Raw genomic sequence first — 24,889 nt, 5'->3', positions numbered from 1 at the left:
CACACACAACTGTCTTAACCGTACTTTCACTTTCACGGCCGCCAGGCCGTGCGACAGAGTGCTTTTTACTTCCCACACAATGCACGTGTGCCCAGCCATCTGCAGTTCCTTGTAGCTTGTTGTCTGTAAGTCAATGTATGTTAAAACGTAACACAATCACCACTCGCGTTTATTATACTATTAAAGGCAGCTTCCCACATCAGCGTCTGTTTCGCCTTTCCACTTTACTATCACATTATATGTGGCATTTTATATAGCGCTAACTAGACTCCAATGTATGAGAGCGCTTTACACCAGCACTAGTTACGTTACATACACACGCATTCATTTTTGTTAGGCACAGGGGATATTAAGTGCATTTCTCCTCCCCCCCCCTCCCCACAGCAATGCCAAGAGCTTGTTTCAGCTCGCCTCTGTCCTGTCGTCTCCCAGCACTGCTGGAAGTTACCTCTCTGTGCTGACAAACATCAGTCCCACACTTTCGTTTGCTACACCTCCCCGATACTCAATTGTCACCTTTGCCTCATATAATGTAACGTTTGCTTTTAGAACATGCCCACTTGTAATTTTCCCCTCATGTAACGCTACCGTTCCTATGGTGAAGCGCTCTGACGCCTTCGGGTAAAGTCCGCGCTATATAAAAACGCATATAATAAAAAATAAAATAAACGCGGGACTCCCCGCCTCGCTCCACTTTCGATGCTATCTTCACACCTCTCGGGAACATTCCTCTTGTCACCCCAACCCCGCAGCTTCACTCCCGACAGCCAAGGCGCTAGCATTGACGCTGCTTACTGGTTGGTGTTTGCATTCCTAACAAAGAGGACAGAACCGTTCAATTAGGAAGGGCCTGTTGTTTAAAGGCACAAAAGTGTGGAAAACAGTACTTCCCTTTATATTAATTTTAAAGGCAACTTCCCACACAATGCACGTGTGTAGAGTCAGCTGCAGTTACTTGTTGTTTAGTGGTGACCTTTGTTGCCTTAACAACTTTAGCATTTTGATTTACACTGCACGCGTGTCTGCCGTCTGTGCGTGCGATTTACTCTTCATGAATACCCTTGTTGTGCATTTATATACATTACACAACACATTAGGAAATGTTGGTCTCTATAGGTACCTTATTACTCCTGTCTGTCTTACAACTCATACATCCATTATCTTCTACATGTACCTTTTATGCCCATCCATATGTACCCCCAATGCCCATATGTACTTTGTATATTCTTTTACATTTCCCTCTCAATGAGTGCTTTTTACTTCCCACACAAGGCACGTGTGACCAGCCATCTGCAGTTCCTTGTAGCTTGTTGTCTGTAAGTCAATGTGTTGGACTTGGCCCTTATGGCAGGTTCACCCTAGACTTTTTGCTTGCTATGGTGACCTGGTGATGGTGATTTTTGGGGTTCTGCGCACTTTCACTGTGTCCCAGTGGAAAGTGCGTGCGCACTGAGTGCGTGGAGTGAGGTTGGCCTGCCCTCCCATAGGAATGCATGGGGAATGTATGTGTCCCTGGTAGTTCCTGATGTGTGGGGAGTGCAGGCTCGAGCTTGGTATGTGTGAACTCGTGTGATTGAATGCTGCGAGATGGTGTATGCGGCATGTATATGTCTAGTGGGGAAGTGCCACTTCTAGACATGGCTATGTGTGTGCTGTGAAGGTGCTGCCGTGTGATTGGCTGGAGCTGGCTGGCGTGCCAGGCTCCAGGAAGTCTGGATGGGTCTGCCCGGTGGTGAGTGGGAGATTAGCATGAGTCATGTGTGGGAGGAGTGTACCTGTGTCCTGGATGAGGCTGGGTTTTCCCCCTGACAATGCTGGCTCCGCCCCCCTGTGGTGCGTCTAACGACCCTAGCCCTGCCAGTGAATAGAGAGGGTGGTTGGGCCATCAACAGTGCTCACAAACCAGCTGCAACTGGTTTCCCCCCACCCTGCACCCTGAGACAAAGGATTTACTGTATAAAAATGGGGCTGTGTCCCCACAGAAGTTGTTCTCTTCCAGGATCCTGAGGGGGCTGCTGCTGTTGCTGGGCCAGAGGACCGCCACTTGGGCTGTCTCCCTGCCTGGAGACCCAGTGAGCTGGCTCTGGGCCCAGCCTTGCCCCCCCCTGCCTTGCTGAAGGACTCTGCCTGGACTTTGGGGGCCTGAACCTTCCCCTAGCGCTTGGGAGCGCTTGATTTCGGCCCCCAGCGCTTAATAGCGCTTTATTTGCTACTTTTGCGCAGGAGGCGCTTTAAAAATTCATCTAGCGCTTGGGAGCGCTTTTTGGTCCTCAGCCGGTGCCCTCCTGGCATTTGCGCCGTTCTTTGCCGATATTTTGAAGCCCCTTGGCAGGTGCCCACCCTGCCAGGGACATTGCCTCCACAGCGAGTGCCACCTCGCTTTATTTTAATTATCGGGAGCTCACCCCGTGTTCAAATCACCGCCGCAGCCCAGGAACCCTGCCGGGCCGCCGCGCTGCCTACGGCGACCCGGAAGTCCCGCCTCCACATCTCCAGGGCCGCGCTGCCATTGGCGGCCCCCGAGGTCTGACCCAGAAGTCAGGCAAGCTGTGGAGGGACAACGTGACGCGGCCCCGGGAAGAAGGACCGGAAGTCCCGCCCCCGCAGCCGAGCAGCAAAGCAGAGACTCAGCCGGCCATGTTCGAGGAGCCCCGCGCTGCCCGGAGAGGTGAGCCAGCAGTGTTCCTGCCCCCGCAGCACCAGCGAGGACCCGGTGAGTGCAGGGACAGGGTCTTTTGAATTTAGAGTGGCCCCGGTTGGCAGCGGGCCACTCTGACAACCTGGGGCATTTGAGTTCATGAGTCCCCCGTGAGGGACTCCCACGACGCCCCCAGTTATTCTTCGAGCCCTGAGAGGCTCTTCAAGTGCATTTGAGTCCCCCATGGAGGGACTCCAACGAGACGGCCGCCTTTGGTGCTCGAGCCTGAAAGGCTCAGGGGGCATTTGTTTAGAGCCTGAGAGGCTCTACCTTGTCGGGGCAAATTGTCGGTGCCCGCGCCCCCCCCTCCGGTGTTCAGAGCCTGCGAGGCTCAGGGGCATTTTCTGTTTGCGAGCCACGAGGCTCTTGGGGGCATTGCTTGATGTTCTGAGCCCTGAGAGGCCCCACGTGGCCCATTTCGTGTGTGAGCCTGAAAGGCTCGAGGGGGCATTTATTTGTCGTGAGTCCAGGAGGGACTCCAACGAGGGGCGCATCCTTCCTTGAGCCCTGAGAGGCTCCCCCAAGGCGCCCCAGTGTCGAGAGCCCAGAGAGGCTCACAGCGCCATATTTATTTAAGAGCCCAGAGAGGCTCAGGGGACATTTTGTTTGTTTAGAGCCTGCAAGGCTCTCCCCATCGTGTTGGCCCCACCCTTGCTTGCAACAGCTGCCCAGCACTTTGTGGGCAGCTGCCACGTTTAGGACACTGGGACACAGGGCGTCCTAGCCCTAGAGAGGCCAGTTGGCCTAGGGACAGTCACAGGTGGTGACTTCTGTGAGTTTGGCGCAATTGTACTTTTCCTGCACCTCTGAATGTGTTTTTATGCGTCATGTGCCTTGTTTTTACACCTCTGAATGTATTGTTGATGCATTGCATCATGTGTTATGTTCTTACACCCCTACAGGTATTGTGGTTGTTTTTCTCCTAGTGCAGGTGGTGCTAGTGAGATCCTAATTACCAGTAGTTACTGGTTTTGTGCTACAGTAATTTTATATTCTAACTTCTAAGTGCTATTTCTAAAAAGTGTTACTTCTAAAAGTGCTGATTCCTGACAGTGGTCCAGGTGGCCCTGTCTTGTACATATCCCCTGTAAATTCTGCCCGTGCCTCTGGCACATTGTAAAGTGTGTGTTTTTTATCTAATGTGTTTTGGGTGTAATACAAAGGCTATTTTTATATAACCTTGTGTGGAGTTTCCTTTGTGGTGGGCCTTTGGGTGTTGTTGCTGGGGTGCGTGCGCAAATACTTAACTCACATCGCCTCTGAGTTTAGCCTTGCTGCTCGCGCCACGTTACCTAGAGGGTGAGCAGGGGTTATCTTGGCGTGTAACTCCCTTGCCCTGACTTAGGAGTGGTGGTCTCTGACTGACTTTGGCGAAAGCCCTGGCCAGCCAGGGATCCCATTTCTAACACAATGTATGTTAAAACGTAACACAATTACCCCAAAAACATAATCTTAATAATATTCACAAAATTAAATTACAAACGTTTAATCTAGTGCCATTATAAATTACTATTAGGTAAGTATTATTTACTTTTAACATTTAGGAGCCATTGTGATTATAAAAAACAAAAAAAAAGTAACTACTTTCAAAACGTCAACAAAAGTAAAAAAATTATTACATCTACAAAACAAATAGCTCCAACTTTTCTGATGCGAGACCTACTGCATTTCCAATGCTTGCTAACTGGTAGTGGTGGGGAGTCCTTTTATGTGCCACCAGATGATCAGAGGGGGGTTGGCTGGTATAGGGGGGTTCAATGTTAGAGGTGGAATGGTGGAATAGGGGTGATGCAGGGGGGGAGAATTAAAGTGGGGGTGCTGTCAGAGGGGGAGTGACCTCTGATCGAAGCCGAGGGGGGATCAGCTTCTATCGTTGGTGCGTGGGTTGTTTCAGTACAGGAATGGGGGAGTAAATGTTAGGAGTGTTGTTATGAGGCAAGGCTGAGATAGGGGAGGAATGGTGATGGGGGGAGAGGTTAGAGGAGGGGGGAGCTGTGGTCGTTCCGGGGGCGGGCGTTCAGATTCAGTAGGGGCTGCATTTGTTGTGTCAGTCGAGCAGGCTAGAAGTCTGTGAGGGTTAGGTTAAGTGAGGTGAAGTGCATTGGTGGAAGGGGTGGGAATGGTGGGGGAGCGTTAGGATCTGATATCCGCGGTGGCTGGGGAATGGGGGGGGGTGACAAAAGGGGTTGGGGCTGTGATATCATGAATGAAAGGTGTGGGGGTTGATTGGGTAGTAGTAAGGGGATTAGACACATGCTCTTTAATAATGGGGAAGATGTTATCCAGTAGATTTAAACGACGGTCCGTGGACTGAATGAGAATAGTTCCGTTATTGTAAATGGTGATGGTCGCTGTCGCTTGGAAGAGTTGTGATGGTGTAATAGAAATCACTAGACCATGAGCGGATTTCCTAGTGGAAGAGATCGAGAGTAAGGCTAGGAATGCTTTCCTCCATTGGGCTCTACGCTTGGTGTGGAGAATGATGTCAGCGGTCGCGATCCTGTTGTGTAGTGAGAAATAAGGACCAGCAAAGGGAGTTTCTGGCTGAGATTTAAAAAAATTATGTTTGAAGCGTTTGGCAGATTTTTTTGAGAGTTTGGGGGATACATGATATTGTACGTATGTGTGCCTGTGAGTTCCATGTTGTGCGCTGAGGTGTAGGTGAGGGGAGTAGGGTGTGAGCGTGTGTGCAATAGTGTAGGCTAGAGTGTCATAGCTGGCTGGGGTTAGAGTTAAATCAGGGCTAAAGTGTTATGGTTGTGGTAGTGGTTAAGGCAGTCTAAGATGGCCGACTCCTTAGTCGAGAGCTCACTAGAGAGTTATGAAGTCCTTTGTTTGTGTTCATGGGAGGACTGATAGGGAGAAGTGGTAGAGCAGAATAGTCCTGTTTCACTGACTATCCAACTGTGGTCCTATTTCAGTTGCAGTGAAAGTTGGCCCATAACAAAGAGTTGTAAAAGCCCCCTTGGAGGTGATCAGTGGGTGGGTGAGGGGGCCCCTTGTCCTAATTTTAAAGAAAGACAACCATTTTGGAGAAGATGAGAACCCATTCAGCCATTTTGAGACAAGAAAGAAACCAATGAACCAAGAGCCACTGACCTGCAACAGTATATATAGAGACTTGTCACGAAGAAAAAGTGAATTGAGCAAAGATAAAGTTACCTTGGTAGCGTTGTTGTGGCTGTAGTCTTATCCAAAGAGGATTGATTTACTCATTGTTGCTGGTCGCTTTATATTCCATACGATCGAGTACACTGTAGTAGTAGTGGCCGCTGCACAAGCAGTTTTCAACCTCAAGGGTCTGTTGTTAGACATAAGGTAAACGTGCAGTCAGCGTTGCTGTGTGTGAGTTGTTCAGGTGGGGTAGGGGCTGCACCTCGAGCTCTCTCGGAGGGCCAACAACTAAAGCTCCCAACTCAAGGCGATCGGTAGGGGCCATGCCCCCGCTGCTGTCGGGGATCCAGCTCCGGCGTATAGCGCGCTCTACGGGTATCCGCCGCTGGGGGGCAAGAGGGCAGGCGCGTCAGGACTGCATTGAGCAGGAGCTTGAAGAGCTCGAGGAAATCGGGGAAATTGAAGAGGCCCCGGAGGCTCCACCACAGCGCCGTGGGAGCTGCCACTGCCAGCGGTCCTGATGGTGGCGCCCACTGAGCCCGCTGTGCAGGGTCCGGCAGCCCCGCTCTAGGGGCTGCCGCTGCGGAGGCCGAGGTATCCACGGGCCTGTCTGTGCAGCATAGAAGATTTCACGGAGGGTAGAAGGCCGAGCGAGACCGGGGCTCCGCCGATGCCGCGGAGGAGGGACCACGCGGGTGTCGGTGTTGCTCTGCGGGGTGACAGGGGCCGCAACGGGCCACAGGTTCCTCTGGCGTTTCTCTCACGGTCACTCCAGATCGGCTGTCGGGCTCGGCGTCAGACTCACGCCTGGGTCCTACCGAGTGGGCGGCAGTGAGGGGCGCTGCCCCTAGAAGGATCCGGTCATCTTCAATGATCAGAGATATCCAGACGACATCACGGCGGCGGGCGGTCAGAAGTTCGCCAGACTCTGCTGAAAAAAAGGTATTTGCTGATAGTATGCTCAAGTTGAGGGCGATAGGCATGTAATTGGAACAATCTGATGCTGGCTTTCATCCTGTTACTTGTAAGGATTTGGTTCCGGTCGAATGGCTGACGCTAACAGGGATAATCTCCGGGGAGGGATCCCAAGCGTAGGAGCTTCTTTGAGCAGCTCCTACCTACTCTCGTGCACGGTGCCTCATTCCGCCTCACTCTGCCTCACTCTTCCTCATTCTGCCTCATTCCGCCTCACTCTGCCTCATTTCGCCTCACTCTGCCTCATTCCGCCTCACTCTGGCTCACTCTTCCTCCTTCTGCCTCATTCCGCCTCACTCTGCCTCATTTCGCCTCATTTCGCCTCACTCTGCCTCATTTCACCTCACTCTGCCTCATTTCGCCTCACTCTGCCTCATTCCGCCTCACTCTGCCTCATTTCGCCTCATTCTGCCTCATTCCGCCTCACTCTGCCTCATTTCGCCTCACTCTGCCTCATTGCGCCTCACTCTGCCTCATTGCGCCTCACTCTGCCTCATTTCGCCTCACTCTGCCTCACTCTGCCTCACTCTGCCTCACTCTGCCTCACTCTGCCTCACTCTGCCTCACTCTGCCTCACTCTGCCTCATTCCGCCTCACTCTGCCTCACTCTGCCTCACTCTGCCTCATTCCGCCTCACTCTGCCTCATTCCGCCTCACTCTGCCTCATTTCGCCTCACTCTGCCTCATTTCGCCTCACTCTGCCTCATTCCGCCTCACTCTGCCTCATTTCACCTCACTCTGCCTCATTCCGCCTTTTTGTGACTCACTCTGCCTCATTCCACCTCAGCATTCCTCACTCTGCCTCACTGTGACTCATGGTGCCTCGTTCTGCCTCACTGTACCTCACTGTGACAGCGCTCAGCATCCCTCACTCTGCTTCATGGGGCCTCATTGTGCATCATTCCACCTCACTGCGCCTGACTATGACTGACCCAGGCTCAGCTTTGTAACAGCATTCCTCACTCTGACTCACTGTGCCTCATTCCGCCTCACTCTGCCTCATGGTGCCTCGTTCTGCCTCATTCCGCCTCAATGTGCATCATTCCGCCTCATCGTGCCTCACTATGCCTCAGTCCACCTCGCTGTGCCTCACTATGCCTCATGGTGCCTTACTGTGACCCAGGCTCAGCTTTGTAACTGCATCCCTCACTCTGACTCACTGTCTTCATTGTGGCTCACTTTGCCTTATTCTGCCTCATTCTGCCTCATCTTTCCTCATTCTGCAAGCAGGAACCTGACCTGGGTAAAAGAGAGTCTTCTCTCAACACCCATCTGGCATCGTATCCACACTAATCCCTACACCTCACTGTGGCACCCCTCGCAAGCCTGCTACACCCCGACACCTCTGGGTCGTGTTCTCATAGTGGGCACTCGAAGCCTCAACACTACTCCCAGAGTCGCCCATCGGACATGTGTCCTGCCGGTTTGAGGCATTTCTTTTTTAAGGATCTTTTTATTGATTTTGATCTACTGCCCACCCCTCCGCGAACAGCAGTGTGAGCCGTGCCAACAGGACCACCGCCCCATGCCAGCAGGACCACCGCCCCGTGCCAGCAGGACCACCGTCCCGTGCCAGCAGGACCACCGTCCCGTGCCAGCAGGACCACCGTCCCGTGCCAGCAGGACCACCGTCCCGTGCCAGCAGGACCACCGTCCCGTGGCAGCAGGACCACCGTCCCGTGGCAGCAGGACCACAGCCCCGTGGCAGCAGGACCACCGTCCCGTGGCAGCAGGATCACCGCCCCGTGCCAGCAGGATCACCGCCCCGTGCCAGCAGGACCACCGCCCCGTGGCAGCAGGACCACAGTCCCGTGGCAGCAGGATCACCGCCCCGTGCCAGCAGGACCACCGTCCCGTGGCAGCAGGATCACCGCCCCGTGCCAGCAGGACCACAGGACCACCGTCCCGTGGCAGCAGGACCACCGTCCCATGCCAGCAGGACCACCGTCCCATGCCAGCAGGACCACCGTCCCATGCCAGCAGGACCACCGTCCCGTGCCAGCAGGACCACCGTCCCGTGGCAGCAGGACCACCGTCCCGTGCCAGCAGGACCACCGTCCCGTGCCAGCAGGACCACCGTCCCGTGGCAGCAGGACCACCGTCCCGTGCCAGCAGGACCACCGTCCCGTGCCAGCAGGACCACCGTCCCGTGGCAGCAGGATCACCGCCCCGTGCCAGCAGGACCACCGTCCCGTGGCAGCAGGATCACCGCCCCGTGCCAGCAGGACCACAGGACCACCGTCCCGTGGCAGCAGGACCACTGTCCCATGCCAGCAGGACCACAGGACCACCGTCCCGTGGCAGCAGGGCCACCGTCCCATGCCAGCAGGATCACCGTACCATGCCAGCAGGACCACCGTCCCATGCCAGCAGGACCACCGCCCCGTGCCAGCAGGAGCACCATCCCGTGCCAGCAGGGCCACCGTCCCGTGGCAGCAGGACCACCATCCCGTAGCAGCAGGACCACCATCCCGTGGCAGCAGGACCACCGCCCCATGCCAGCAGGACCACCGCCCCATGCCAGCAGAACCACCGCCCCATGCCAGCAGGACCACCGCCCCGTGCCAGCAGGACCACCGCCCCATGCCAGCAGGAACACTGTCCGATGCCAGCAGGTCCACCGCCCCGTGCCAGCAGGACCACCGTCCGATGCCAGCAGGGCCACCGTCCCGTGGCAGCAGGACCACCGCCCCATGCCAACAGGACCACCGCCCCATGGCAGCAGGAGCACCATCCCGTAGCAGCAGGACCACCGTCCCATGGCAGCAGGACCACCGTCCCGTGGCAGCAGGACCACCGTCCCGTGGCAGCAGTACCACCGTCCCGTGGCAGCAGGACCACCGTCCCCTGCCAGCAGGACCACCGTCCCATGCCAGCAGGACCACCGTCCCATGCCAGCAGGACCACCGTCCCGTGCCAGCAGGACCACCATCCCATGCCGCAGAACCACTGTCCAATGCCAGCAGGACCACCGTCCCGTGCCAGCAGGGCCACCGTCCCGTGCCCAGTAGCACCACCATCCCATGCCAGCAGGACCATAGGATCACTGTCCTTTGCCAGCAGGACCACCGCCCCGTGCCAGCAGGACCACAGTCCGTGCCTCCTAGGGCTAACCACCATCTTACGTATATGTTTAAGCAAACACTGATGTTACCCTCATCCATGATAAAATGCCCCTGTACCACCCGCGCCTTTCTTGGGGCTTTCACTTATGTCATCCATTAGGGGTCAGTTTCATCTACCCTCTTCCACTGTCCGCGGGTCCTAAATTCTCTCAAATTTTAGGCTCCAGTGTGAGAGGAAGGGTTCCATCAAGTTTAGCGCGGTTTCGGTCACTCCATCTCATTCTCGATTGTGTTGGGGTGTCTGGCAGTCCACCCTGCTGAACCCGTGGATTAGGCGGCTGGCAGATTTTCCGCAGATGCCTGTAAGTGCATTTTGATGCCTTGATCTCCAACGCTGATGGTTGATGCCTTGATCTCCAACGCTGATGGCTGATGCCTTCATCTCCAACGCTGATGGTTGATGCCTTCATCTCCAGCGCTGATGGCTGACCTTGGGGTCGGTTGATGTCTTGATTTCTAGCGCTGATGGCTGACCTTGGGATGGGTTCATGACTTGATCTCCAGCATCCAGCGCTGATGGCTGACCTTAGGATGGGTTGATGTCTTGTTCTCCTCTGCTGATGGCTGACCTTGGGTTGATGCCTTGATCTCCAGCGCTGACCTTGGGATCGGTTCATGACTTGATCTCCAGCATCCAGCGCTGATGGATGACCTTGAGATAGATTAATGCCTTGATCTCCAGCGCTGATGGCTGACCTTGTGATGGGTTGATTCCTTGATCTCCAGCAGTTATGATTGACCTTGGGATGGGTTAATCCTTTGATCTGAAAGAGACACGTTAGTGATAGATTCCTTAGCTTAGAATTACCCCCACGCGTCAGACTGGATCCGGAAAGTTTTCGTCAGCAGTATCCCTGCGCATCAGAAGGTGATGCTGTGCGGCTTCGCTTCTGTCGTAGGCATTGTGATTGCCGGGATGATGTTGCGGCAGGTACTTAGGCGCCGCCCTTGCGGCCTGACGTCAGTTCTTCTTGTTTCTCTGCTCTGTCTTTTTTTAGTCTAGCGACTTCTGGTGCTGTAGGGATGCCAGGTTTCAAATCTTGCAAAGTTTGTCCCCGTATGATGTCGGTGACGGACCCGCACCGCGAGTGTCTCTACTGCCTGGGGTGCGACCACGACCCCACGTCGTACCCCGACTACTGGGCCATGGCTCCGAAAACTTTGCGGGAGCGGTCCCGAAAGTTGCTTGAGGCCCGGGAGTCGGCTCCGCGTCGTTCAAGATCCCGGTCCCGTAGGAGGTCGAGGGACCGGTCGTGGAGACACCACCATCGTTAGACAAAGTCTTTGCACTCGGGGTCAGGTAAGCTGAAGCACAAGAAGACGAAGAAGCGCCGTCGCTCTTCGCCTTCCCCTAGCCTGATGCACAACAAGGCTGAGGGTGCGGGTGGTGCTGCCCCACGGCTCCGGAGGAGCCTATGCAGTTGCTGACGGCCTACCCGCCTTTCCCGGGTCAGTCTGCGACTCCGGCCCAGCTGCAGGACTTTCTGTCAGCTATTTCCCGCATATTTGGTCCGTCGGGCCCGGCCGGCGCGTCTTCGGGCCCGTGGGTTTGACTGGGGTCCTCGCCTCTCTTCGTCGATGGCTTAGACCCCGGCATCATCGACGGCTTTGGCCTCAGCGCAATGAGACCCCCATGGATTCATGCATGGATCCCAGCTGACGTTGGTTGACCTTGTATGACCTCCACCGATGTCTACGGCACCGCCACCGGCCGGCCCTCAGGCCGATGTCGTCCTCGGCTTCCACCCCGATGTGGAGACGGTGCCGGACCAGTGTTGATCGATGCCGATTCCGACGCCGATGGGGAATTTCTATCCCTTTCTCCATCCTCTCCTTCTTTCCCGCCTGCCCAGCAGGTTATGCAGGACGGGAGGACTGGGAGGGGTCTGAAGACCATCTAGCAGCCCAATGCGAGTTAGACCCGGACTGGGCAGAGGATTTGGAGGACGCAGGTGGACTGGATTTTTCTCCAGAACCTGGTGCACTGTCTCTACCGTGGATACGTTGGAGGGTGGTACTTATTCAGTGGTGTTGCGTAGGGCAGCCGAGGCTCTCAACCTCGAGCTCCCTATTGAGGCTGTCAAGAGTGAGTAACCTCCTGACAGAAGTGCTTCGGCCGGCGGCTTCCTCTGCGGAGCTGCTGCTGCTCTTTAATGACGCACTTTTGGATGTTCTTTTGGGCACCTGGTACAGGCCCAACACAGGGGCTCCTGTGGATAGGAACGTCGCCCGACCCCAGGTGACCCCATTTTCCTCTCCCAACACCCTACCCCTGAGAGCTTGGTTGTCCAAGCTTCTGCTTCCCGAGCGAATTCCCTTCCGCACCTCTGGACAGGAAATCCAAGAAACTGGAGCAGTTTGGGAAGAAGATTTCTCTTCCGCCAGTTCAGGGTTGCGGTCTGTGAACACCTCATGCCTCTTGAGCTGTTATTCCTACTTTGTGTGGGATACGGTGGCGCAGGTGCTGCCTCAGTGTCCGGAGGATGCCCGGACAGAGCTCTCCTAGGCTAATGCTGAAGGGAGGGATGCAGCCAAGTTCACGATTCGTTTTGGCCTTGACACCGCCCACTCGCTGGGCAGAGCAATTTCGACGACAGTGGCGCTACGCCGTCACGCCTGGCTGAGGACAACTGGCTTTTCAGGGGATGTCCAGAACACTCTGATGGACATGCCTTTTGATGGCACTTTTTATGACTTGCGGGCTACGGCCAAGTCCCTTGTCCTTTCGGCCATGCGCACTCCTTCGGCTTCTGCTTTTCGCTTCTTTCATGGCCATGGAAGGGGCGCCCAGACACGTTCGTTTCAGAGCCACAGGCCTGCACAGCAAGTCTCATCGCAGCCGCGGACGTGGGACCCGCTGAGGTGGGTCAAGGGGCAGCAGGCAGCTCAGTCCACCCCCACCCCTGCCACCACTGCCTCCAAACCTTTCTAGTCCGGTGTTTCAGGCCCATCAATCGCCAGTGGGCGGCAGGATTCGCCATCACCTCCCCCACTGGCGCACCATCACTTCCGACAGGTGGGTTTTACAGATAGTCTACCCCTCCAGCCATGCCACCTCAGTTCCACCGCATGTCGGGAGATCACTTGACACGTCTCCAGCAGGAAGTTGAAGCCCTCTTGGCCAAGGGGGCCATCGACCACGTTCCGACGCCAGAAGTAGGTTGTGGTTGTTATTCCCACAACTTCCTGGTTCCAAAGATGGACGAGGGCCTGCATCCTATCTTAGACCTTCGAAACGTCAATTGCTTCCTCCGGAAGTAGAAATTCAAGATCCCCACACTTGCTCAGGTCTTGTCTGCCCTAGACCCGCAAGACTGGATGGTAGCTTTGAACTTGCAGGATGCTTATTTTCATATCCCCGTCCTGCTGGCCCACCGGCATTACCTTCGGTTCACTGTAGGCCACAACCACTTTCAATTCACCGTGCTCCCTTTTGGCCTTACTAGCGCCCCTCGGGTGTTCACGAAAGTGATGACGGTGGTCGCTGCTCATCTGCCCATGTCAGGGGTTTCAGTCTTCCCCTATCTCGACGACTGGTTGTTGAAGGCGGGCTTGCCCTAGGCAGTCGTCTTCCACCTCTAGACTACGGCCGACCCTCTGCATGTGCTGGAGTTCTCCGTCAACGTGCCAAAGTCGCACCTGATTCCCTCTTAGAAGCTCCTCTTCATTGGAGCGGTTCTGGACATGGCGTAGTTTCAGGTTTATCCTCCTGAACAGCGAGTCCGGGACATTCGGGCTATGATTCCAATCTTTCGGCACTTGTCCTGGGTTTCAGTCAGGATGACCCTGAGCCTGCTGGGCCTCGTGGCGTCCTGCTGGTCGATCATGCCAGGTGGCATATGCGGGCTCTGCAATGGGACCTGAAGTTCCAGTGGGTGCAGCATCAGGGGAATCAGTCAGATTGCTTCCAGATCGCGGAGGGCACTGCATGACAATTGCAGTGGTGTCTAACGAACCAGGATTGGGTCAACGGCAGACCCCTCTCCCTTCCCCAACCAGAACACACAGTGGTGAAAGACGCATCCCTTCTGGGATTGGACGGCCACATGGGAGAGGCAGAGATCAGAGGCCTCTGGTCTCCGGCGGAGTGCGGGCTCCACATCAACCTTCTGGAGCTTCAGGCGATTCGTCTTGCACTCAAAGCATTCCTTCCCTCTGTCCGGGGAAGAGTAGGGTGGGTGTTCACGGACAACACCACTGCCATGTGGGACTGCAACAAACAGGGCGGAGTGGGGTCGTAGACCCTATGTCAAGAGGCCCTCCGCCTCTGAACATGGCTGGAACATCAAGGCATATCCCTGGTGGTTCACCACCTGTCAGGTTCACTGACTGCCAGGGCAGACGAACTCAGCCGCAGGTGCATGATTGATCCCAAAAGGTGGTGCAAGGTCTCTTTCAACATTGGGGAGAGACTTGGTTAGATCTATATGCCACCGAAGAGAACGTGCAATGTCAGTAATTCTGAGCGTTGGAACTTCCAAGGCGGCACTCGTTAGGCAACGCTTTTTGTCACGAGTGGAGTTGCGATCTTCTATATGCCTTTCCACCTATACCACTTCTGCCCAGAGTGCTGAGAACGATCAAGCACGACCAGGGCCAAGTCATTTTTGTGGCTCCGGATAGGGCACAAAGAGTATGGTATCCCGAGCTACTCAACATGGCCATCGAACCTCCGATCCAACTGCCTCTGCAGGAGGATCTTCTGTCGCAGCAGCAGGGGACGATCCTCCACCCAAACCTGTCCTGCCTCCACCTCCTTGCATGGAGACAGTTGACGTAGTTTGACCTGCTTCAGAAGTCTGTGATGTAATCTTGGCAGCCAGGCGCCCCTCCACTAAGATGGTATACGGCTGCAGAGGGGATACATTTGTGGAATGGTGCACAGCAAAGTCTGTGGATCCCCTTTTTGCCCCTATATCTTTAAAAAATATATATTTTTATTTGCATTTTCAACCAACAGTAGCATCACTGACAAGTCACCAGTGGTTAACCCCAAACCCAGGCGCTCCGCCCTCCCCCCACCCACCATCCACAGATGCGATAAAATAAGCATCAATTCCACAAGATCGAGCCATTTCTTACATTTCTGCCCCTATTTCTGAGGTTCCCTTGTTCCTCCTTTCTTTGGCCCAGCAGGGCTCTGCTCTGGGCACTCTTAAGGGCTACCTCTCTTCCATTTCAGCCTTCCTCAGGCTTCCCGATCAACCTTCTCTTTTCAAGTCCCCTGTTGTAAATAGATTCCTGAAGGGCATTACTCATCTGTTTCTTCCTGTTCCCTTAGTAATGCCTCAGTGGGACTTGAACGTGGTACAGACATATCTTATGTGCGCTCCCTTTGAGCCGCTACGTAACTGTGCTCTCAGACTTCCCACTCTGGAAATTGCCTTTCTGGTGGCCAGCACCTCTGCGCGCAGGGTGAGTGAGCTACAAGCTCTTTTTCTAAGCCTTCCTTTCTGGCTGTCCATCCGGACAAGGTCGACCTCAGAACCAGACCTTCCTTACCTCCTAAGGTGGTTACTTCTTTCCACATTGGCCAAACCATCACTTTGCCCACCTTCTTTCCACCTCCGCATCCTTCAAAAGAGGAAGAGAGGATCCACCGTCTGAATCCAAAACGTGCGCTTTCCTTCTACTTGGATTGCACCTAACAATTCCGGGTGGCCGACCAGCTCTTTGTTGTTACGTGGGCGCTAAGAAAGGTCAGACCGTTTACCAATGTACCATCTCCAGGTGGGTCGTTCTGTGCATCAAAGCCAGCTATTCTTTGGCAAAGAAGGAGCTTCCAGTGGGGCTGCGCCCCCATTCCACCAGGGCGACGGCAGTTACTACTGCTTTGGAACGAGGAGTCCCCCTCAATGACATCTGTCAGGCAACTACGTGGGCATCGCTGCACACGTTTGAGACACCACTGCCTGGACAGCCAAGTCCGGAGAGACGGCTACTTTGGCCGTTCTGTTCTCCAGGACTTTCTGGTGTGAACTTGGTTCGCAGACCCACCTCCGGGGTTGGTATTGATGGGCTATCTATTCTAAGGTAAGGAATCTATAACTAGCTGTTTCTTTCAGATGAACAAGTTACTTACCTTCAGTAACCATATATCTGTAAGAAATATAGGTTAGTTATAGATTCCTTACCGCCCCACCCATCCCCCCCATTCTGCGAACTGACTTCTAGGGTTAAGGACCGCCTTTCATGGCCCTAGTTTTGTGCACTAGTGGCCATTGTCTTGCGTGGCTCTGCGCTTCTGGCATGGAAAGTCGTGCACAGAACTGACGTCAGCACGTGAGGGCGGCTTCTATGTAGCTACCGCGAAGTAATACAGGCGACCAAGACGCCAATGACGGACGCGGAGTCGACCAACGCCACCTTCCGACGCGCAGGGGTATTGCTGACGAAAAACTTTCCGGATTCAGTCTGACGCCTGGGGTTAATTCTAAGGTAAGGAATCTATAATTAACCTATTTTTCTTACAGATATATCTTTACCGAAGGTAAGTAACTTGTTCTTTTAAATTGGTTAAACTTACAGAGTCCCAGCAAATGGTATCCAGCAGAAAAGAGCTGAAAGAGGACGGGCCCGGCCTGGCCTCTTGTGGATGATGATGGGCGTGGACGGGCCCGCCCTTGGCCCGGGCTTTGCTCGCCCGTGGCCAGCACATGTCCTGCACCATGGGAGGAGGCGAGGCACTTTGTAGTAAGCGGCAGCGGGATGAACAGTTTTCAGTCCCTCCTCTATGGAGACAATGCCTCCTGGGACCTTGAGTTTCCACCATCAGAACAGCAGCAGCATTTCAATTTTTAGGGCTCGGGCCTAGCCTGCACTGCGTCAGCAGTGGGCGTGGCCCAGAGTCCTTTTCTCAGGGCTCTTCAAAATGTACCTAGGAATTCCACGCATTTGTTGCGTGTTATTTCCTAGTTATATCTTACCTGCTTTTAGAACAAAGTTTTACCATGTACAGTACAAATTCTGTTGAACATACTTCAGTGTATCTTTCTAAGCAACTTAATGTGTAGGAGACTGTAGTCTGTATTTTTCTACTTTATATCCTACTAGTCACAAGAGCATTTGATTACTCTCTTTCAATATTCTATTTGGTATTTCCTTTTGCAAGTGCTTCTGGGAGCTGTGTAACAAGCCCTGCCTGGTGCAAGATCTTGGGTTGAAGGAGTCTCAAGAGAGATCTGTTCCCAGTCCCCGCAGTCCACCTTTATACCGCGTTTTACTAACAGAAGTTTCCCACCCGTCTAATAAACCTTTATTTTGTAGGAACAGGTTACGTTTCGGGATGTCGCCGCCTGTTTCTCTGAAGAGGATTGGAGGATTTTACACGAATGGCAGAAAGATTTCTACAAGAATGTGATGAAGGAGATCCACCAAGCCTTGATTCTGATGGGTAAATATCTCCTGCGTCAGACGCTGAGACGAGGAATGCAGGCCATGGTTTAAGTCTCAGGTTTCTTCAAGTTCATTTATCTCACTTGTGGAGAAGTGTGGCTCAATGGTTAGAGCGGCAGACCTCGATGCCGAGCTCTGGCCAGGGACCAGGGTTCGATTCCTGCCTCGGCGGGTCTCGGGCTCATTAATTGCCCTGACCAGATATTCTCGCCTCGGTGCCTGTTCTGATCATGGGTCCCACGCTGCAACTCTGGGCAATAGCGCGCTTAGTCTCCACAATGGCCCCCACAACGCGAGGGATGCCTGGTCTGCACCATGGGGGTGCCCAGGAGTGGACACTTCACAGGGAAAGCCAGGAAGGGTTCCCTTGCGGTATTCGTACAAGCGCCGGGAAACCCACTGCGGGTAGCTGTGCGCTATACAAGTACAAAAACATTTACATTTACATTTACATTAAGACAACTCATGACCCGCTAAAACAAGCTTGGCTAACTCACCATCGCTGCTGGTCACTCATGGCCGCAGACATTGCATGGGCTCAGCTACGCCCCGCTCCAGAGCTGGAGAAGGTTGGACAAATCACAGCGCAAGATAACAAGCCACATACTAAGCTGTATACAACAAGGGGTCTTGATTTCAGATGTTCTATGAGAGGGTCAGGGCTCCCTTTCTATAGAAGAACTGTTTCTTATTTTAAACCAGACACTGAAGGAAAACCAAACACAAATTGTTATGCACAGCTTAGTGCCAGCTCTCCCACTTCCTCCTCCCAGTTTTTCTGAGTTCTTTCTTCTGCTTTTGCCTCGTTTTTCACTGCTTTCCCCACAAAGCCGCTAGCAACTCCAGCGCCTTGAGACCCTCATGGGTGATTTGCTGTGCTTTATAAATCTTGTTTGATTGATTATGACACAGAAAACCTGTGCCGCGTCACAGCCCCTGCAGTGCGCATGGCATTAATACTTACAAGAGTGTTAAAGGATTGGTATGAGGGTCCCTGTGTGGACCGGGGAGGCCAGAGTGATGCCTGTGGGGTGAGTCCACACCTCTAGAGAGAATATTTGTGTCTTGGAAGAGATCAGCCATGCTTTCAAATCTCACAGCAGAGCATTTAGTGGAGTTTCCCAAAGGGTGGCGACGGCCCCCCCAGGGCCACATTCAGTGTAGTTTCTCTGGGGCAAAACTGGAACAAATTACATAAGCTCCATTTGGCGGGACACAGAATGTAGGGAACGGACGGTGTCCCAAGCTAAGCTGAAAACAGCAACATTCAGGCAAATAAACAAACCCCTCACATATATCCATGGGTGATGTTTCCAGGTTATCTCACAAGCACAGTATTGTCCAGCAATTTTTTGTTTTTCAAGCAGGTCACCTTTGTTATCGACACCTCTCTCACGACCACTAACGTGTCTGTTAAAGCAAATATCTGGGATGGAGACTTCTACCTCACTCTCTCTCTCTTTGTCCCATCCTTTGTTCCCACTTTACGTCATTCCTTTGCTTTATCTCTGTAGATCTTGCTCGCACTAACTTACTCTTACTATTTCAGTCTTTTTTCTTTCTCCCTCTCCCTTTCTTTGTCTTTCTCTCATTCTTCCTCGTGATCTGTCACTTTTCTTTCATTCACACACTCCACTTTCTGCTCTATCACTTTATTCTTCTTTACCAGACTTTTTCTTCTCTTCTCCATATCTTTATCTTCTCTGTCTCGCCCTGTTATCTCCCTCCCTTCTCCCTTTTTAAACCTCCTTGTATACATCACATTTTAACAGACCGCTCGTTTGTCTCTCATCACAGGCTACCAGATTGTAAACCCTGACACTCTGCTCCGGATCTACAAAGGGACAGAGGTGTTCATGCGGGATTGCCAGGCTGCGGAGAAACCAGACATGCACGACCCCTCCCTGTGTAAGTAGGACATTGTTTACATTGTCGTATTGAGGAGACGGTGAATCCGTTTTCAGTTACATTGTAAATGGGTCCATCGTGATGACCTGAACTGATCATTCGCAGAGACACAAAGCGCAGCTCAGATAAGTACCGTGAGTTCATTGCCTTGATTTGCTTTATTGATTTCCTCTAAAGTTCATGTGATTTTTTGTGGTGCGCGTGGATGCAGGACACAGACTTAGCTGCTCACATTCCTTCTTTCCCCTCACCCTACTCCTGCTTCTGTTCACCCTGTGACCTCCCTTCATTCTGGGATCTTATCCCAAGGCCCCTGTGCTCTCCATCCCGAGTCCCCCGTGATGGTGCTGAAGCGAGTCGCATTGCGTTGTCAAATCCAGCTGTTCGTTTGACAAAACTCCATACGGGGTGAAAAGGAAGTGGTTACAGATGCCCTGGATCTCATCCCACAGCCTGCACTCATTCATCTCACTCTCTGTACCTGAAGCTCAAACCCCTGCTTGTAACTCCAACGCTGTCATGGCACTCTCTGTAACTCCGTGCATGTCATGGCACTCTCTGTAACTCTGTGTATATCATGGCACTCTCTGTAACTCCATGACCTTCGTAGCACTCTCTGTCACTCCGTACATGTCGTGGCACTCTCTGTAACTCTGTGTATGTCACGGCACTCTCTGTAACTCTGTGCATGTCATGGCACTCTCTGTAACTCTGTACATGTCATGGCACTCTCTGTAACTCCGTGCATGTCATGGCACTCTCTGTAACTCTGTACATGTCATGGCACTCTCTGTAACTCTGTGCATGTCATGGCACTCTCTGTAACTCTGTGCATGTCATGGCACTCTCTGTAACTCTGTACATGTCATGGCACTCTCTGTAACTCTGTGTATGTCATGGCCCTCTCTGTAACTCAGTGCATGTCATGGCACTCTCTGTAACTCAGTGCATGTCATGGCACTCTCTGTAACTCAGTGCATGTCATGGCACTCTCTGTAACTCCGTACATGCCACGGCACTCTCTGTAACTCTGTGTATGTCATGGCACTCTCTGTAACTCTGTACATGTCATGGCACTCTCTGTAACTCTGTACATGTCATGGCACTCTCTGTAACTCTGTGCATGTCATGGCACTCTCTGTAACTCTGTGCATGTCATGGCACTCTCTGTAACTCTGTACATGTCATGGCACTCTCTGTAACTCTGTGCATGTCATGGCACTCTCTGTAACTCTGTGCATGTCATGGCACTCTCTGTAACTCTGTACATGTCATGGCACTCTCTGTAACTCCGTGCATGTCACGGCACTCTCTGTAACTCTGTACATGTCATGGCACTCTCTGTAACTCTGTGCATGTCATGGCACTCTCTGTCACTCCGTACATGTCGTGGCACTCTCTGTAACTCCATGACCTTCGTAGCACTCTCTGTAACTCAGTGCATGTCATGGCACTCTCTGTAACTCTGTACATGTCATGGCACTCTCTGTAACTCTGTGTATGTCACGGCACTCTCTGTAACTCTGTACATGTCATGGCACTCTCTGTAACTCCATGACCGTCATGGCACTCTCTGTAACTCTGTGCATGTCATGGCACTCTCTGTAACTCCGTGCATGTCATGGCACTCTCTGTAACTCCGTGCATGTCATGGCACTCTCTGTAACTCTGTGCATGTCGTGGCACTCTCTGTAACTCTGTGCATGTCATGGCACTCTCTATAACTCCATGACCGTCATGGCACTCTCTGTAACTCCATGACCGTCATGGCACTCTCTGTAACTCTGTGCATGTTGTGGCACTCTCTGTAACTCTGTGCATGTTGTGGCACTCTCTGTAATTCCATGACCGTCATGGCACTCTCTGTAACTCTGTGCATGTCATGGCACTCTCTGTAACTCTGTACATGTCGTGGCACTCTCTGTAACTCTGTACATGTCATGGCACTCTCTGTAACTCTGTACATGTCATGGCACTCTCTGTAACTCTGTGTATGTCACGGCACTCTCTGTAACTCTGTGCATGTCATGGCACTCTCTGTAACTCCGTGCATGTCACGGCACTCTCTGTAACTCCGTGCATGTCATGGCACTCTCTGTAACTCTGTACATGTCTTGGCACTCTCTGTAACTCCGTGCATGTCACGGCACTCTCTGTAACTCCGTGCATGTCATGGCACTCTCTGTAACTCTGTACATGTCATGGCACTCTCTGTAACTCTGTGCATGTCGTGGCACTCTCTGTAACTCCATGACCGTCATGACACTCTCTATAACTCCATGACCGTCATGGCACTCTCATGGCACTCTCTGTAACTCCATGACTGTCATGGCACTCTCTGTAACTCCATGACCGTCATGGCACTAACTGTAACTCCATGACCGTCATGGCACTCTCTGTAACTCCATGACTGTCATGGCACTAACTGTAACTCCATGACCGTCATGGCACTCTCTGTAACTCTGTGCTTGTCATGGCACTCTCTGTAACTCTGTACATGTCACGGCACTCTCTGTAACTCTGTACATGTCACGGCACTCTCTGTAACTCTGTACATGTCACGGCACTCTCTGTAACTCCGTGCATGTCATGGCACTCTCTGTAACTCTGTGCATGTCATGGCACTCTCTGTCACTCAGTGCATGTCATGGCACTCTCTGTAACTCTGTGCATGTCATGGCACTCTCTGTCACTCAGTGCATGTCATGGCACTCTCTGTAACTCTGTGCATGTCATGGCACTCTCTGTAACTCTGTGCATGTCGTGGCACTCTCTGCATCTCCTTGCCCGTTATGGCACTCTCTGTAACTCAGTGCATGTCATGGCACTCTCTGTAACTCTGTGCTTGTCATGGCACTCTCTGTAACTCTGTGCATGTCGTGGCACTCTCTGTAACTCTGTGCATGTCATGGCACTCTCTATAACTCCATGACCGTCATGGCACTCTCATGGCACTCTCTGTAACTCCATGACCGCCATGGCACTCTCTGTAACTCCATGACCGTCATGGCACTCTCTGTAACTCTGTGCATGTTGTGGCACTCTCTGTAACTCTGTGCATGTCATGGCACTCTCTATAACTCCATGACCGTCATGGCACTCTCTGTAACTCCATGACCGTCATGGCACTCTCTGTAACTCTGTGCATGTCACGGCACTCTCTGTAACTCTGTGCATGTCACGGCACTCTCTGTAACTCCATGACCGTCATGGCACTCTCTGTAACTCTGTGCATGTCATGGCACTCTCGGTAACTCTGTACATGTCATGGCACTCTCTGTAACTCAGTGCATGTCATGGCACTCTCTGTAACTCTGTACATGTCATGGCACTCTCTGTAACTCTGTGCATGTCACGGCACTCTCTGTAACTCCATGACCGTCATGGCACTCTCTGTAACTCTGTGCATGTCATGGCACTCTCGGTAACTCTGTACATGTCATGGCACTCTCTGTAACTCAGTGCATGTCATGGCACTCTCTGTAACTCTGTACATGTCGTGGCACTCTCTGTAACTCTGTGCATGTCATGGCACTCTCTGTAACTCCGTACATGTCATGGCACTCTCTGTAACTCTGTACATGTCACGGCACTCTCTGTAACTCCGTACATGTCACAGCACTCTCTGTAACTCCGTACATGTCATGGCACTCTCAGTAACTCTGTACATGTCATGGCACTCTCTGTAACCCCATGACCGTCATGGCACTCTCTGTAACTCAGTGCATGTCATGGCACTCTCTGTAACTCAGTGCATGTCATGGCACTCTCTGTAACTCCGTACATGTCATGGCACTCTCTGTAACTCCGTACATGTCACGGCACTCTCTGTAACTCTGTGTATGTCATGGCACTCTCTGTAACTCCGTGCATGTCATGGCACTCTCTGTAACTCCGTGCATGTCATGGCACTCTCTGTAACTCCGTGCATGTCATGGCACTCTCTGTAACTCCGTACATGTCATGGCACTCTCTGTAACTCTGTGTATGTCATGGCGCTCTCTGTAACTCCGTGCATGTCATGGCACTCTCTGTAACTCAGTGCATGTCACGGCACTCTCTGTAACTCCGTACATGTCACGGCACTCTCTGTAACTCCGTACATGTCATGGCACTCTCAGTAACTCTGTACATGTCATGGCACTCTCTGTAACCCCATGACCGTCATGGCACTCTCTGTAACTCAGTGCATGTCATGGCACTCTCTGTAACTCAGTGCATGTCATGGCACTCTCTGTAACTCCGTACATGTCATGGCACTCTCTGTAACTCCGTACATGTCACGGCACTCTCTGTAACTCTGTGTATGTCATGGCACTCTCTGTAACTCCGTGCATGTCATGGCACTCTCTGTAACTCAGTGCATGTCATGGCACTCTCTGTAACTCTGTGTATGTCATGGCACTCTCTGTAACTCCGTGCATGTCATGGCACTCTCTGTAACTCCGTGCATGTCATGGCACTCTCTGTAACTCCGTGCATGTCATGGCACTCTCTGTAACTCCGTGCATGTCATGGCACTCTCTGTAACTCTGTACATGTCATGGCACTCTCTGTAACTCCATGACCATCATGGCACTCTCTGTAACTCTGTGCGTGTCATGGCACTCTCTGTAACTCCGTGCATGTCACGGCACTCTCTGTAACTCCGTGCATGTCATGGCACTCTCTGTAACTCTGTACATGTCATGGCACTCTCTGTAACTCTGTACATGTCATGGCACTCTCTGTAACTCAGTGCATGTCATGGCACTCTCTGTAACTCTGTGCATGTCATGGCACTCTCTGTAGCTCCGTGCATGTCATGGCACTCTCTGTAACTCTGTACATGTCATGGCACTCTCTGTAACTCTGTACATGTCATGGCACTCTCTGTAACTCAGTGCATGTCATGGCACTCTCTGTAACTCTGTACATGTCATGGCACTCTCTGTAACTCAGTGCATGTCATGGCACTCTCTGTAACTCCGTGCATGTCATGGCACTCTCTGTAACTCCGTGCATGTCATGGCACTCTCTGTAACTCCGTACATGTCATGGCACTCTCTGTAACTCTGTACATGTCATGGCACTCTCTGTAACTCCATGACCATCATGGCACTCTCTGTAACTCTGTGCGTGTCATGGCACTCTCTGTAACTCCGTGCATGTCACGGCACTCTCTGTAACTCCGTTCATGTCATGGCACTCTCTGTAACTCTGTACATGTCATGGCACTCTCTGTAACTCTGTGCATGTCGTGGCTCTCTCTGTAAGTCCATGACCGTCATGACACTCTCTATAACTCCATGACCGTCATGGCACTCTCATGGCACTCTCTGTAACTCCATGACCGCCATGGCACTCTCTGTAACTCCATGACTGTCATGGCACTCTCTGTAACTCCATGACCGTCATGGCACTCTCTGTAACTCTGTGCATGTCATGGCACTAACTGTAACTCCATGACCGTCATGGCACTCTCTGTAACTCCATGACCGCCATGGCACTCTCTGTAACTCAGTGCATGTCATGGCACTCTCTGTAACTCCGTGCATGTCATGGCACTCTCTGTAACTCTGTGCTTGTCATGGCACTCTCTGTAACTCTGTGTATGTCGTGGCACTCTCTGTAACTCAGTGCATGTCATGGCACTCTCTGTAACTCTGTGCTTGTCATGGCACTCTCTGTAACT

At 52.6% G+C, this 24,889-nt stretch overlaps 1 protein-coding gene across 5 annotated transcripts in view; it reads left to right on the top strand.

Moving 5' to 3' along the window:
- The window catches only part of LOC144799881 (zinc finger protein 10-like), a 122,688-nt gene that overhangs the window by 10,626 nt on the left and 87,173 nt on the right, over window positions 1–24,889 (top strand). For 4 of the 5 annotated variants that reach the window (XM_078671490.1, XM_078671488.1, XM_078671487.1 and 1 more), the window contains exons 2-3: window positions 17,179–17,305; window positions 19,105–19,215. In XM_078671490.1, the coding sequence (XP_078527616.1) occupies window positions 17,179–17,305; window positions 19,105–19,215 (238 nt within the window). The remainder of the gene's footprint in view (window positions 1–17,178; window positions 17,306–19,104; window positions 19,216–24,889) is intronic. The other variant, XM_078671489.1, reaches the window with a different exon arrangement.

This window comes from Lissotriton helveticus, chromosome 12 (assembly GCF_964261635.1).
Source record: "Lissotriton helveticus chromosome 12, aLisHel1.1, whole genome shotgun sequence".
In the NCBI taxonomy this organism is placed as follows: Eukaryota; Metazoa; Chordata; class Amphibia; order Caudata; family Salamandridae; genus Lissotriton; species Lissotriton helveticus.
Note: the sequence above shows the minus strand (reverse complement) of the source record. Positions and strands in the feature narration are given on the sequence as shown.